This window comes from Sinocyclocheilus grahami, unplaced genomic scaffold, assembly GCF_001515645.1.
Source record: "Sinocyclocheilus grahami isolate Dianchi unplaced genomic scaffold, SAMN03320097.WGS_v1.1 scaffold136.1, whole genome shotgun sequence".
NCBI lineage: Eukaryota > Metazoa > Chordata > Actinopteri > Cypriniformes > Cyprinidae > Sinocyclocheilus > Sinocyclocheilus grahami.
In genome coordinates, this window is record NW_015505315.1 from 412,552 (window position 1) to 426,960 (window position 14,409).

General features: G+C 38.5%; 1 protein-coding gene across 1 annotated transcript; it reads right to left on the bottom strand.

Moving 5' to 3' along the window:
* Positions 1–800: 800 nt before the first annotated feature.
* wdr97 (WD repeat domain 97) lies at positions 801–14,274 on the bottom strand. The gene is made up of 21 exons (XM_016280045.1): positions 14,158–14,274; positions 13,542–13,883; positions 12,040–12,290; positions 11,038–11,156; positions 10,135–10,834; positions 9,869–10,017; positions 9,538–9,774; positions 6,725–6,815; positions 6,481–6,610; positions 6,165–6,201; positions 6,008–6,108; positions 5,768–5,923; positions 5,584–5,657; positions 4,673–4,844; positions 4,046–4,240; positions 3,703–3,894; positions 3,397–3,518; positions 1,984–2,152; positions 1,729–1,898; positions 1,348–1,409; positions 801–1,076 (listed from the first exon to the last, which is right to left on the bottom strand). Exons 1-21 carry the CDS (start codon positions 14,272–14,274, stop codon positions 892–894), a joined length of 3,771 nt encoding a protein of 1,256 aa, XP_016135531.1. The 3' UTR covers positions 801–891.
* Positions 14,275–14,409: the final 135 nt, after the last annotated feature.

Genomic DNA, 14,409 nt, shown 5'->3' on the forward strand with positions numbered 1-14,409 from the left:
TGTTCACAGACACAGAATTTAACAGGGTTCCCATGCAACCAGAAAAAAAGTAATTTTGCATTGCAGTTTTTCGACATAATTATTTGTCCTGGAAAATATTTTAATACTTAATAATGAATTTTTATTTTGTACAAATTTGTATTATTTTGTCACTGTCAGTGGTTGCACAGTGTAAAACATGATCAGAAGGCTATATTGAATGAAGAAGCCAGTATTATTGTCTTGGTACATTTACTGTAATTTTCTTATTTCTTAAGTATTAACATACTGCATATCGAATCTCATGATTCAATCCCAAAACTTTTTTTGAATATTCTTAATACTTTTCTTTTCTCTCTCTGTATTAACTATTCTTCTGTGCAATGGAGGTGTGAATTTTCACTGCCCTCACAATTTGATTTGATTACAGTTCAGAGGGTAATATTTTGATTACAAAATGACACTCGATGCATCACATCCTCCATAAAATAATTAACAAAAAAAATTGAATAAATAATCGCATTTAATTAATTTATCTATCTGTCTGTCAGGTAGAGGGAGAGGATTAGGTTAGAGTTGTTCAAACAGTATATCATGCCATCATTTGACCCCTTCATCCATCCTAAGGCCAAAATACCAATGCCATTACCAATACCTATACAGGTTACTGGGCTGCACAGAACTGTTTTCACAGCATTTGTAAGCCTTGCTTTCCAAGGCTTGCTCTGCATGGGGTCAGCCTGTGTTTCGTTGCTGCTCCGCACAACACAACTTCCCCAACGCTCATGAAGATCATGAAGTATGTACTAAAAGACTTCAAGATGATAAAGTTAGTTTGATCATAGATTTGTGTCATTTGATGCATCATAGAGACAGTCTATCACAGATTTAATGCAATGCTTTTGGAAATAACTATATGTAATATTGTACGTAGGAGCGTTCCAGGAAGAAGTATCTTTGTGGTGAGGGACGTTTGAAGTTTTGAAAATCCAGGGAAAAGGGGAATGGAGAAAGTGTGACATGAGCCATTGGTAGAGAGAGGAATCGTGGGAAATCCATCAACACAGGTCGATATGGCAATGGTGGCAGCAGATGTCCTGTTGGTTTATAATGAAGATGACTGGATAAAACAAAACCTTGGATACAGTACAGTATAGTAAATTACAGTATAGCACAGACATCAAAACTGCAGAGTGAAAGAATAATTTCCATATTCCTTTGAGGCTGCTTTTCTGCATAAATTAGATTTCCTCTTGAACTGAACATTAGAAACGAACTCCTTAACATCTTTTAGTGCCACAGGCATAACAGATTGATAGCTGTGTTCAACAAATTAATGCTGAAAGTCTGACTGAAATATATTCTAACCTTGAGGCTCCCGTATCCTAGACATGCTGTACGTCTCTCCCAGGCGCTGAATTGGCTTCAGTCTAAGCAAAAACAGATACATTTCTGATCATTTTAAACACTTATTTTAAAGAGCATTCCTTGGTTATGCAAACTATTTAAACACAGATGCATTCAGTATTTTATATGAGGATCTTTTTGAGGTTGAGTAGGACACATTTTGCTGGTTTTCTTTAAACATTTGTTCATCTTATTTCTGAACAGACTAGAGGAAAAAAAACTTTGGATTTAAATGTAAGGTTCTTGAGATAAATTTGCAATACATTTTAAATACGCTCACTAAAAAATATACAACCGATAAAACCAAATGATAGTGGGAGTCCCTGTATTTGTATGACACACCTAGGTAAGTCTGAAGGCACGATGACAGCATCTTTCCTGCCCTCTGGTGGAGGTGGTGGTGGTCGAGTCTGTTTGCCTTTTTGCACAGAGCAGAAATATTTGAGCACCTCCACAGGTGCGAACACACTCTGTATTCCTTTACTGCGTAGGAACACAGACCCACTGTGCACCTGTGAAGCACAATACAAATACAATTCAAATAAAATACTTGTTCTCCTCAAAAATATCTCTACCAATCTGATATCTGCTCCATACCTTGTACTTTCTGGTCCAGGTAAGCAGCCAGTGGCTGGCCATGTCTCGAAGACTGTGGTGCTGGTTAGGTTTTTGCTTCGTCAGGGAGTTCCAGGACTCTAATTCTGGACATAACCACAGTTCAGCTTCCTCCACACCCAACCTTTGCAGCACACACAGTACTAAAGCCCTGCCAGAGATATAATAATAGAATGGTTAATTCCTGCATATATATGGTAATTGGTTGTCACTTTGTTTTTGTTTTTTAAAACAGGTGGACAGTTTGTTAAAAGGGTCATCGGATGCAAAATTCACTTTACATGTTGTTTGAACATAAATGTGTGTTGGAAGTGTGGTACACATCCAGCCTATAATGATAAAAATCCACCCAGTGTTTTTTTTTAAATCCCTATTTTAAAATTCCCTTTCTCAAATCAGGCTGTTCTGAGCAGTAGCCCCTCACTGCAGAACACCAGATCCAGGGGGTGGAGATTGGTAGGTTTAGGGGTGGAGATGGGTAGGTTTAGGGATCAGGGGGTGGAGACGGATAGGTTTAGGTATGTGTAAGGTGGGAGGAGTTGGATCTGGCTCCAACCACGCCCCCTGGATCTTGTGTTCTGCAGTGAGGACCATCTCGTTCTGAGATTCCTGTCTGAATGATGTAGTTCTGCGTAGGCCGCTCCCACGATACTTGATTGACACTGGTGTTTTACCTTAGACCGGCCCTGAGTGAGCTGTTAGCTGTCTTCCATTGTGTCGACTCCGGTGCAGGGGTAGACAAGAATGTCTCCTAAGCGATTGAGGTGTTTTGTTGTTGGATGTAATAATGAACATAGCAGTCGTCATTTACTCCCGACATCTGAGCCGCTGAAGATGCAGAGGATTAACGTTACTATCGTTTTTGAATGGAATGTGCTGATGCCCGATCTGCCTAAATGCGTCTACGTTCAGCGAATCATTCGTGATCCAGCTTCACCTACAGAAGTGGTGAGTATAAGGGTTTTTTATGAATCTTTGAAAATCACCTTTCCTAACAATGTGCTAGTTAGCAAGTTTCGCAGCTGAAGTTTACACTCTGCTCGTCACCCCAAGGAAGAGAAGGGTGGGGTGAGCAGAGCTCATTAGCATTTAAAGCAACATGGACTAAAATGGCGTGCTGAAAACAGAGCTGATTTTGACAGGGTAAAAAGTTTTTTTTTTACACTACCATTGAGAAATTTTAACCGAAGTATGTTATAGGCTTTTCATTAAGACCCTCAAGAATCATATCAACTTGTGGAAAATGGGTATCCGATGACCCCTTTAAAACTCAAAAAACAAACATGAAAGCAACTTTTCAATAACTGGGGATGTTCTGCAGTTGCTACTAAAGTAGGCAACTGATAAACATTTACATTGTATTTTGTATTGTGTTAAACATGCAATATTCCTTACTTAAGATCAGCTTCTTTATTTGCCAACATGGCAAGTAGCTCCACAATGGTGTTAAAACCGTCAGGACTCAGATACACCAGCACATTCAGCAGCTCACCAACAAAATGCTGTTCCTCCCTTGACTGCAAAACACATATTCATACCTGTTTTTATATTGAATAAACTCATCTGTAGTGTTGACAGAGTATTCATACATCTTATATGCTCTGTATTCATACATGAAATCCAAACTTTAAAGAAGTTGCTTCCAAAATGTATTTTCAGCTATGCCTTATGGATTTATTCTAATATCACAATTTCATTTACCATGTTTTTGTAAATGTAGTTTTCCAGGCAAACCAGCAGTCCTGTGCTGAGAGATTCTTTGTCTAACACCTCCTGCTGTATTAGCATACGTAATGCATTCAGGATGCTATTCTTCTGAGCCATGCTGCAAGTCATCATGAAGTTCAACAGATGCTTGCAGAATTCCTTGGGGCTTAAAGAACTGGAAATACACTGCAAACACATGCAAGGATAAATGAGAATGATGCATAAATTAGAAGGAGATTTGAGATTGAGAAGTGTATATTTTTTTCACTGTTCTATAAAGAGTACGTCTGAACGGAAGAGTCCTTTTGATAGGCTCATTGTGTTGTATTCAACTTACACTCAGATCAGGAAACATCTTTTGAAACCACTGTTCATCCACAAACTGCAGGAGAAACTCTGGCAGATGTGAGGTGGGAGAGGGTAGGGCAGAAGAGGGCGAGGGAGGGACAGAGGGGAGTAAAGGTGGGGCAGGCTTGGAGGGTGGAGTCAGAGGGGGTGAAGGACTCTTTATTGGTGGAAGGGGCTTTTGTGGCTGTAAACATAAGAGAGAGTACAAGATGAAGAGGTTATGTGATAGCATTCCATTCTTAAAATGCAAGTGATTTATTCTGTAAGGCAAGAGTACAATCATTCCCTGATTTAATGAGAAATTTGATGTATAAATTTGTTAGTTGGACGATTCACATAATAATATTATTATGTTGTTGTCAAATTCTAGGCTTACTGAAGCGTGATATCAGTCCCCTAAATGTCTTTTTAAATGTGTATTGTACTGGTTTGTACTGTGTGTTTCTTGCTAATGGACCTTGAGTCTGGAAATAAAGTTGAATTAATTGATTTATAGCCTGCAAAATTCTGCTTATGTAACCACACCTTTACGCAACTTAGTCAATCCCTACGTGATTTATGTCATATTACTCAAATACATGTGACTAGAATGAACAAACACAAAAAACTTCCGAACAGGGTATATGAGTGTCTCTGCCACTGGTGAAGGTGGAAGAGGGCTCTTCTGTTTTGTTGGAGTCTTTACGATGGGTGTGAGATGCATGTGAGCCTCTTCCCTCTTCTTCTTCTTCTCCTCCTCCTCTTCATTATACAAGCGTTGCACTTCATCTAGTTCGCTCTGCTTATGACAAGCAGGAAAAAAACATTCCATTATTTATACAGTTATTTCTCTCCTCTGCGTACACACTGTGCATTCACACAAAGCCATTATTTTATGATGTTCAAAACCTGATAAAGATATTTTTAAGGAACTTAAAGGGATAGTTCACGTAAAAAAATTAAAATTCTGTCATTAATTACTCACCCTCTTGTCGATCCAAACCAAAAAGAAAGTTCTCAGATTTCATCAAAAATATCTTAATTTGTGTTCCGAAGATGAAAGAAGGTCTTACGGGTTTTGAACGACATGTGGTTGAGTAATAATTGACAGAATTTTTATTTTTGGGTGAACTATGCCTTTAAGGACTATGCATATCATATATTTATTTTTTCCAAGGAAAAAAAAACCGATATTGAGTGACAAGGTAGTACTTTGATGTCATATAACGATCTATCTGTGCAGTGCAAACAGCAAAAACCTAGATATTTTAGGCAATTTAGAAATCCTGGGCGGAACATGTCTCCGGGAAGTGACACGTCTGGTCACCTTATTGTGCGATTCACACTATACAAAGAAAAATACTATATATTTTTAAGCAAAGAAAGTCTCTATTGGGTAATACATATACAGCAGACTAGTAATGGATATATTGTGTATGTAAAATGATCATTTTGTAATAAAACAACTCATATGTATTTAATCCACACTCTCTCACCTGTGTTTTAGGAGAATGTAGTCTCGTGGATAAGCTTTCGGTGAAGGAGGGAGGGCTCAGAGGAGGAAGCTCAGGAAGTTTAGGTGGAAAAAGTATTGCATACACATCAAACATATCTTCTGGAATCTAGAAGAATGATGTGAAATCTTGATATTGGCAATAATTTACACAAACTCATTTATTTGGAAAATATTGTCTGAAAAGACAGTAAAAGTGGAGACTGTTGATAAACATACCCTTATATCAAGGGGTTGCCTGTAAATTAGACCCAGGTAATTATTGAAAGCCTCTCGTTTGGATTGTATGTTGGCTGGTTTTCTCCTTTTGCACTCAACCTCTCCTTTTTGCAAGGATTCCAGATCTTTATGTAATGCCATAATTGCCCCAAAGTCCTTTAAGACAAACATATGAAGGACTCTCTTACACACTCTTACTATATGTAAGAGCACATACTCTTACATATATTTGATACTTACTGGATCTTTTATCCTATCCTGCCTTTCAGGACCATCCTTTTTAGTAATATGGCAACTCTCTGTCCTAGAGTTAAAAGCAAAGGTTAAGGATATGGATGTGTATGAATTTATGTTATTTGAGCAGAAATTTACCTGCATTCATGGCTCATGATTGGGATCCAGGATTTGGGTAATTCAGAGTCTGGATACCATTTCTATGTGGGTGAGTAAAGTGAATACATTCAAAATGAATGATTAATTTTGTGTGAACAGACTATACAGACTATACTATATATTGTGTGAACCTCCTTTGTTCTAGAGTAAACTTTAGTGGAGTAAACCTACAGTACAGTACTTTTATTTAGCCATTACTCTGAACTGTTTTAACATCAGTGTTGGTAAAGACATCAAGAGTCTGACAACTCTTCAAATAGTTTGATTAAAAGTGCTTTTAAAATAAGCCGAATGTCATCTGATAACATTTTAAGCTGTACTTGTGTCCTGTATTCTAGAGGCAGTAGTTGTGTTCGGGGGATTCTATAGAGGTCTCCTGTGATGCCCAATAGCAGGTCTCCACTCTCACAGTATGCCAAACACTCCGGCTCTGCATTCAGCTCAAGAATTCTAAAACAAACAACACAAAATTTGGAGTCAAAAACTGGTATGCAATGATAATCAAAGTTTTAGTTTTGTAGAATATACACAACTACAAACAAAAAGTAGCACTTAGGTCCTAACCTAAGAAGGTGGTTTTCCATATCCCAGATCCGTACAGTCCCATCCTGACTGCTTGAAGCAAACATGCTCAGTTGATGACAACCACAGAGGCCTGGAGAAACATAAACAGACTGTCTCAATCTCAGGAGGGTCAGGGTGTGATATACTTTTATCTCATGAAACCTGTCAATATTTTAACCCAATATATATATAAAAAAAACAATTTATGACAATTAAAGCTGCAGTCCGTAAGTTTTGCCTCTTTGTCGCCATCTCTGTTTGAAAACTTGGAATTGCAGCTGTGTGGAATTATTTAGCTTTCATGGTTGTGAGTCGGCATGGCTCCAGCACGGATGAATCTAATGTTCTGAAGAGTATGTGTGCCAGTCAGTCACCGCACCAGTGGATATTTACTGTACTTCGCAATCACAGATTCTAGCCTACGTCTTGGAATATGACCCAAATAAGAATTTTCACCGTATATTGCCATCTGAACAAGTAACTAACATGTTGCCACGTTTGTTCTGACCAACTGAGGAAAAAAGCATTACCATAAATCTCGCAACCAATGGTGATTATATCTAAAGATCGGTTAGCTCATATCACATCAAACCATTCAGATTATTATTATTGTTATACTTTATTCTCAAATGATTTATTCATATTAATGTTAACAACATCAGCATTGGTGACTATGAGTATAGTGTGTATTAGCGTGTAGATTTCAATTTCTGCACAGTCTAATCTAATTGTCATACTCTTCGAATTTCATATTAAAGGGGTCATATGATGCGATTTCAATTTTTCCTTTCTCTTTGGAGTGTTACAAGCTCTTGGTGCATAAAGAAGATCTGTAAAGTTGCAAAGACTAAAGTCTCAAATCCAAAGAGATATTCTTTATAAAAGTTAAGAGTCAACCACGCCTACCTAAAACGTCTCGTTCTAACACGCCCCCACATGTCTACATCTCGATGTGGGAAGATTTGCATAACGCCGCCCAAATGTTCACGCAAAAAAGAAGGCGTAACTTTTATTCTCGCTGTAGTATTGTTGCCGCCATGTTGTGAATGCAAAACTACTTTGGCCTTCCAAAAATCCTTCGTCACGCCTGGAGCTGATCCGTGCTGGTTGCTGAGGAAATACTACAACTTTGTGCTGTGGATCGCCGGATCGGCTATCACCGTGGACGAAGCGGAGTCCAGCCCGGGGTCGTCACATGTGGTTGCCGCAAGCCCTCCGGACACTCCTTCGTCGAATCTGCCGCCTCTGCTCACTCTAGCCCTCCGGCCGTTCCTCACTTTATCCCCCGGCCTCTGCTCATTCAAGGCCGCCGTGTGTGACGCTGTGTTTCGTTGTGAAAGTGAGACTACTTTGTTTGGCCTTCCAAAAATGAACACGACTAGAAATCAGTGGTTAAGTTGTATTTACAACACTGTTCCAGAATACTTCAACCCAAATATTCAGATGTGTGCAGCACATTTTATGGAGGACTGTTTCCTGATCCTGGGAGAGTAGACTACAATGCCGGCTGTTCTGACTCAAAGACTGTAAGTAAATTTTTTATATTTAAAGAGTTTTTATATTTTATATATTTAAAGCGAGTTTTTTGGGCAGTGTAGAGTAGCGCTTGTTGTTTGTCATTTCTCCGATCACAAATGCAGACACGGTTTTATGTTTACACGGCGCTATGCAACGCAACTCATAAAAAGACAGTATAAGTCATTATAATCCATAATTATGTCCCCACTGGATGCAACGAATGCCTCGTTTATAATGGGTTTTCAAGTTTTTGAATGATCGCTCCGGCCTGACAGGGCATCATCACAATATGGTAGGGGCATAACATTTCCGTCACATGCTTGAGGTATTCGGCCAATCACAATGCACTGGATAGCTGGCCAATCAGAGCACACCTCGCTTTTTCAGACCGATGAGCTTTGTAAAAATCGACGCGTTTCAGAAAGGCGGGGCATAGAGGAGAAACAATAATGTACAGTATGTGGAAAATAATGTGTTTTTTTTTTTACCTTAAACCGCATAAACATATTTCATTACACCAAATACTCAAAATAATGTTCTTTTTAGTTCTTTTTACCCTTTTAAGAAATTATTTTAACCCAAAAAGCTAATTATGCTCCCTTCGAACTGGTTTTCTTTAAAATACAAATCTTTATAATCCCAGGCTGTCTGTAAACAGAAGCACATTTATAACTGGAATATAATTTAATTTCATTCACATGTGTTTCATGAACACATAATCCTTTCTGGATTACAATCCGCCATCAAAATGATACATTTAATTATTCTGGCTGTTGTGAGAAAAGGCTATAAACGATCCGCCACCTGCAGGATCCTCACATGCGATAGCCTAGTAGCCGGGACAACTTCTTTATGTTTACAGAAGTGACGTAATGACGCAGTGCCATGCTCGAATTTCCCGCGAAAACCTACCCGTACCACTCAAATTAGAAAACATTATTATAAGCTAACCTTTGTGAATCGGGCTAAAGTAAGGCGATAGTTTTGAACACTGGCTGGCTATGTACTTGCTCAAATATTGATTTCGGCTCATTTTTAACCATAAAAAGTTACGGACTGCAGTTTTAAGATTTTTATGAAAATTTATAAGAATTTTTATTCAGGATTTTTTTATCCGATAAATTTTGGTTAATTTATTTATTTTTTATTAAAATCAGCACAAATTAAAATCTGTATACACTTTTTGGGAAACTGGCATATTGAGTGTGTTTGCTTGCTTTTGTTTATGTGAAAGTACATTATAAGCTCTTTTGTAATATTAGATATCTACTAAAGTAGAGTTTACTGTCTCTAACCTGTGATTTTGTTGTGATGCTTTTCATTGGGCTGCTGGTCAGATCTGCTTTGGCTCTCTAAGCTATATTGCACCAGGCTATAAGTATCATTCTCAGGATCTTGTAAGGCGAGGCTGAGTTGGGTTCCCATCAGTGCCATCAAAACCGGAGGCAGATCACACAACACGCTGAAATGGAGACTCAAACACTGCTGAGCACATGGGAACACACGCCAAACCAGCAAAGCTTTATCTTCACCTGCAATATAAAGCCATCAAGATTATCATCAGCAGAAAGTCAGTTTGAATGCAGTGTGATGATGTAGTAGAGTGTGTGTGAAGTGTGTGTGCACCTGCAGTCAGCAGGTAGCCACTGTTGGGGTATGCCTTTATGCTGCTGATGTTTTGGTTGTTGTGAGCAGAAGTTCTGAACTGGATTTTGCCTGAATGCATATTAAGCACAGACACACAACCACCACAATGACCCAGTATAACCAGAAACCTGTGAGGGACACACAAGTTTAGGATGTGTCATACTTTACTTAAAAGAAAAAATTAAGAAATAATAAATGTTGAGAAAAAGAACTTTGAAAGACCTCTTATGACCACAAATACGAACCTGTTTTTTGCATCATGTAGATGTTTTATCTTCTTTGGCTTGTGTGATCTCTGCATCTGTAAGGATCTCGATTCTTCCTGTCCAATTTGTATATCTTTAACATCATTATATAAGACCATGCAGCAAACTATGCCAATATTTACTTGCATCTGCCCACCTGACCAATCCCAATGCTCTATCCCATGCCACTCATCCAGTATTGTTACTGGACTGGTCAATGTACTAGCAATAGTTACCACTCCATCCTCAGTGAGGACCAGTAAGATCTCTTTAGGTACATAGTAATCAGCACACCTTACTCTTCCATTGGCTTGGAATCTAGTAAGCACTTCACCCGTTTGTGCCGCAACAACTGTGACATAGCTGTTTCCATGGATACAAACTACACAGGCACGGAAGGAAGGGGGGGTTGGTGGGGTCAAGATTTGATGGACAGGACCTCTCAGGACCCCATCCAGTCTGCAGTGTAGATTGTAGAGGCATTTGAAGGTCCAGAAGTCCACACTGTTGGTGGAGTATGAGAAGAAGGTGCCAGCACTATCTGGGCCTCCCATGACTAGAGGAGGTGGGCACCCATTAGGAATGGATATAGCCTGGACCTGATCTCCAACTTCTGGTCTCCAGCATCTCAAAGTACCATCAAGAGAAGATGACAACAACAGGCCAGAGACAGGACACAGAACTAGAGAAGTGACAAGAGCTGGAGAAAGGACACAAAAACACACACTCGTGATGGTAGTAGACTCTATTGTCACTGAAATACTGTTGTGAACTGACAAAGGTCTTAAGTGCTGCTGGTTTACATTGTTGATACTTAATATAATTTCAACAATGCAGTTGCAAATACTGACACTCATCATTCATACTTTGAAACTTTATTAACAGTGAAGTTAATTTTCTGACCAGTATGTCCCACAAAGGCCATTTGAAGTTCCCAGTCTGGTCCCCACACTCGGATTGTCATATCTGATGCGGTAACTACAATATCCCTAAGTGGACAGTAGACCATCCCTGTGATTTCCCTAAAAAAAAAGAGATTGATTTAATAGAACAAAAGTAAAGATTTTTACATAAACATCCATTTCAATTAACCCATTTAATCACAATTTCCCCCCCCCCCCAGCTAGCTGAGTACACGTATGTTACTCCCTTGGCAAGCCAATGAAATGAACCAGATACCTTGACAATAAAGCAAGCAATAATTTTTCAGGAAATATTGCAGCAGGGATGACATATTTAAGTAAATTATATGAGTAATCTGTTTTGTTTTTTGGTTAAATGCCTAAAATAAGGTCTGTGTTTGATGCAAGCACAAGATATTGAATTGCTGAAACTTGAAAGCTTAACGGTGGTGAGGTTGAAATCATGCGACCATGGCGTAGTGCATTTAAAGCCTACAGTTTACATTTCACTTCTGGTAATTGTATTTAGGCTTCAAAATTCATAAAAGTTGTGAAGTTGTTCATTTGTGAAGATTATCATAATGAACAAAATGTGTAAGAGTCATAAACATTTGCTGGTCACAGGGCTTATTTTCTGCAATAATTCAAAAGCCAGTAGAAAAATCCTATTGGGTTTTTGTTAAGGGAACCAGGGTGATGCTAACTTTCAGGTTGGCCTACAAAAATACATTATCACCACAGGACTCTATAATCAGAAAATAGAATGGTCCAAGAATAAATGCATATGTATTTGGATTCAGTCTGCACTTTCATTAATTGCTAAAATTTAATAATAATCGTTACTGGTTGGATTATTAATGTTTTCAACAAGAAAGAGAGAGGAGAGATGAGAAAAAAATGTTGGGTTTGATATTTATTCCATAGCTTAGCATAAACTCAATCCTTGTAAACAGGCCTTAATAGCTGCAAATGGCTGAATTAATACAAAACATTAAAAACAAACCTTAAATGGAGGTTCTTCTTGTGCTCAATAATGCATCCCTCTGTAAGGTCCACCACAACCACAGCTCGTCTATATGCAGCCAGTGCTCTGAGGCCCTGCTCAGTCCTACTAGTCATCAGTGCTAGAAGTGTGAAAACAACTTGTCTCCCCAAACCCTCCACCACCCGTTTGCGACACACCAAGTGTGTGAGGCACCACACACATACGTTTCCCTTTCCAGCTGTGACAAGCTCATTAGAGTGCTCCAAAATCTGTTGACACAGACAAATGAAAACATGTCTCTTTAATTCACTTTCAGTAAGTTCCAGTGATCCAATGATGCATCAAACTTGATGTCTTCACCAGTGGTTCTCAACCTTTTTGACTCCAAGGACCCCCCAAAATCATGTCAACAACAATAATCCCACAACAATACAAACACCCCCTTTTTTAAATGACAGAAATTAGAAGTGTTCAAAATTACAAGAAGTTAGAAATAAATAACTAAAATCATTATAATTTCAATCATCAAATTGTAGAATTAAAGAAGTTTGGGAATGAATTGAATAAAATTTTAATCAAATTAAATATCTTAATTGATTTTATTTTAAAGTTTTTCTCTTAATTGAAACTAAAGCATTTTAAATGCATAGTCTAGCCAGAAAAGAAAATTTTGTCATAATTTATCTGGAAGCAGATGCATTTTCATTTTAGTCATATTGCTCCCTAGTGGGCCCCTATGGAAGCATATGTTGAGGCAGGTGAAAAGCATTTGATTAATGGGGAATATTGACCTATTGTGCGTCTTGTTGTCGAGACCCGCCTTGATATAATGATTGACAGGTTGGGGGCGTGATCGGCTCGGAATGCATTTTCAAATCCACATTGCCTTAAACTACATTATCACGGGGTATTTAATGAAAATGCAATTGAAATGTCTTAAGTGTCAATGCATTTAAGAAAAATAAAAGACATTTAAATCACCATTTTGCTACACATTTGGCTCAGAATGCATTTGAAAAAATTCACACTGCATTTTGCTACAATTATCACACGGTATCACGATGAAAACGCAATCTCAAGTGTCCTACCCGTAAGTCTAAATGCATTTAGGAAAATGGCATTTAAATGATAATTTTGCTACAGTTTTTGCTAATACAATTTTGGGTAATACAATTTCACTCTAATTTTGCAACTTATAAAGCGTTAAAATGTGTTTTTAATTTACATATTAAAACTAGTGTAGAAAATGGCAAATGTAAATTATATAATTGAATTTTCATTTTCATTTTGCACTAAATGTTGCACATATGTATGGGAAAATGTAAATTTAAATACAGAAATACATTGCCATTTTCCATATTGCATTTCAAAATGAATTTTGCTACCCATATGCTTCCATAGGGGCCCATCCCCCTGGTTGAGAACCACATATATTGTATACGCTGTCAACATTTCATTTAACTAAAAAAAATTCAAAATTTCATCAACTATGGTGTGAAAAGTTTTAGTTAAAGCCACACCTTGCACACCCTCACATCCATGGGCTCCACAGCATGAACCAGAGGATTCAGTTCTGCATCCAGTACGGTGAGAACGGCCCCAGGTCCCCAGCCAACCAGCCTGCCTGGCAGATGTGTGGAGGTGAGGCCGGCATAACGGATGGTGAGGGATTGACAAATAGACGAATCTCTTAGACGGCCATCGGGATAATAGAACTGCACATGACTGCTACTGTGAAGACTAGCGAAGCCTGCGGCACCTTCACCACAGGTCATGTGGCGAACAGTCTCTTCACAGGAGAGGTGGAGGACATGACAAAGGCCATGGGTGAGAATGCTGGGGCTAACATTCCCATAATTCATCTGAACAGATGCAGAATGTTCAACAGAGTGAAAGTAAAAGGTGATGGAGTAGGTCCAAGTAAAAAGGTGGGAAGAGGGGGAAGGAAAAGAAAGAAATGAATGGCAGGTGATTTCCGGCTCTCTGTTAACGCATTATAGTACGTATTAGCGCATTATTATGTTAGATATACACATAATATAATAAATTATACTATATTAATGCATATGCGTGACAAAATACATTTTTCATGTGAGTCAAGTAATTTGAGCTAAAGCATACTAGACATTCCCTTACTTCAGCGATGTTCTCCGTCCAGGTTTGACCGTTTTTTTCACCATTTGTTCGTTCAGGTGATGAACTTTTTAGAGACTCAACCTGTGAGGTCTCCATCTCTTCTTTAACCGTCTTCATTTCACCATGTCACCTCACGGATTGGGAAGCCTCCTCTGATTCATTTGTTGTTGCGGGATCAAATGATTTTTTTCTTCTTTGACTTGTATGTAGCTCTAGTTTATGTAGCTACTACTCCAAGGTCATCATGCTACG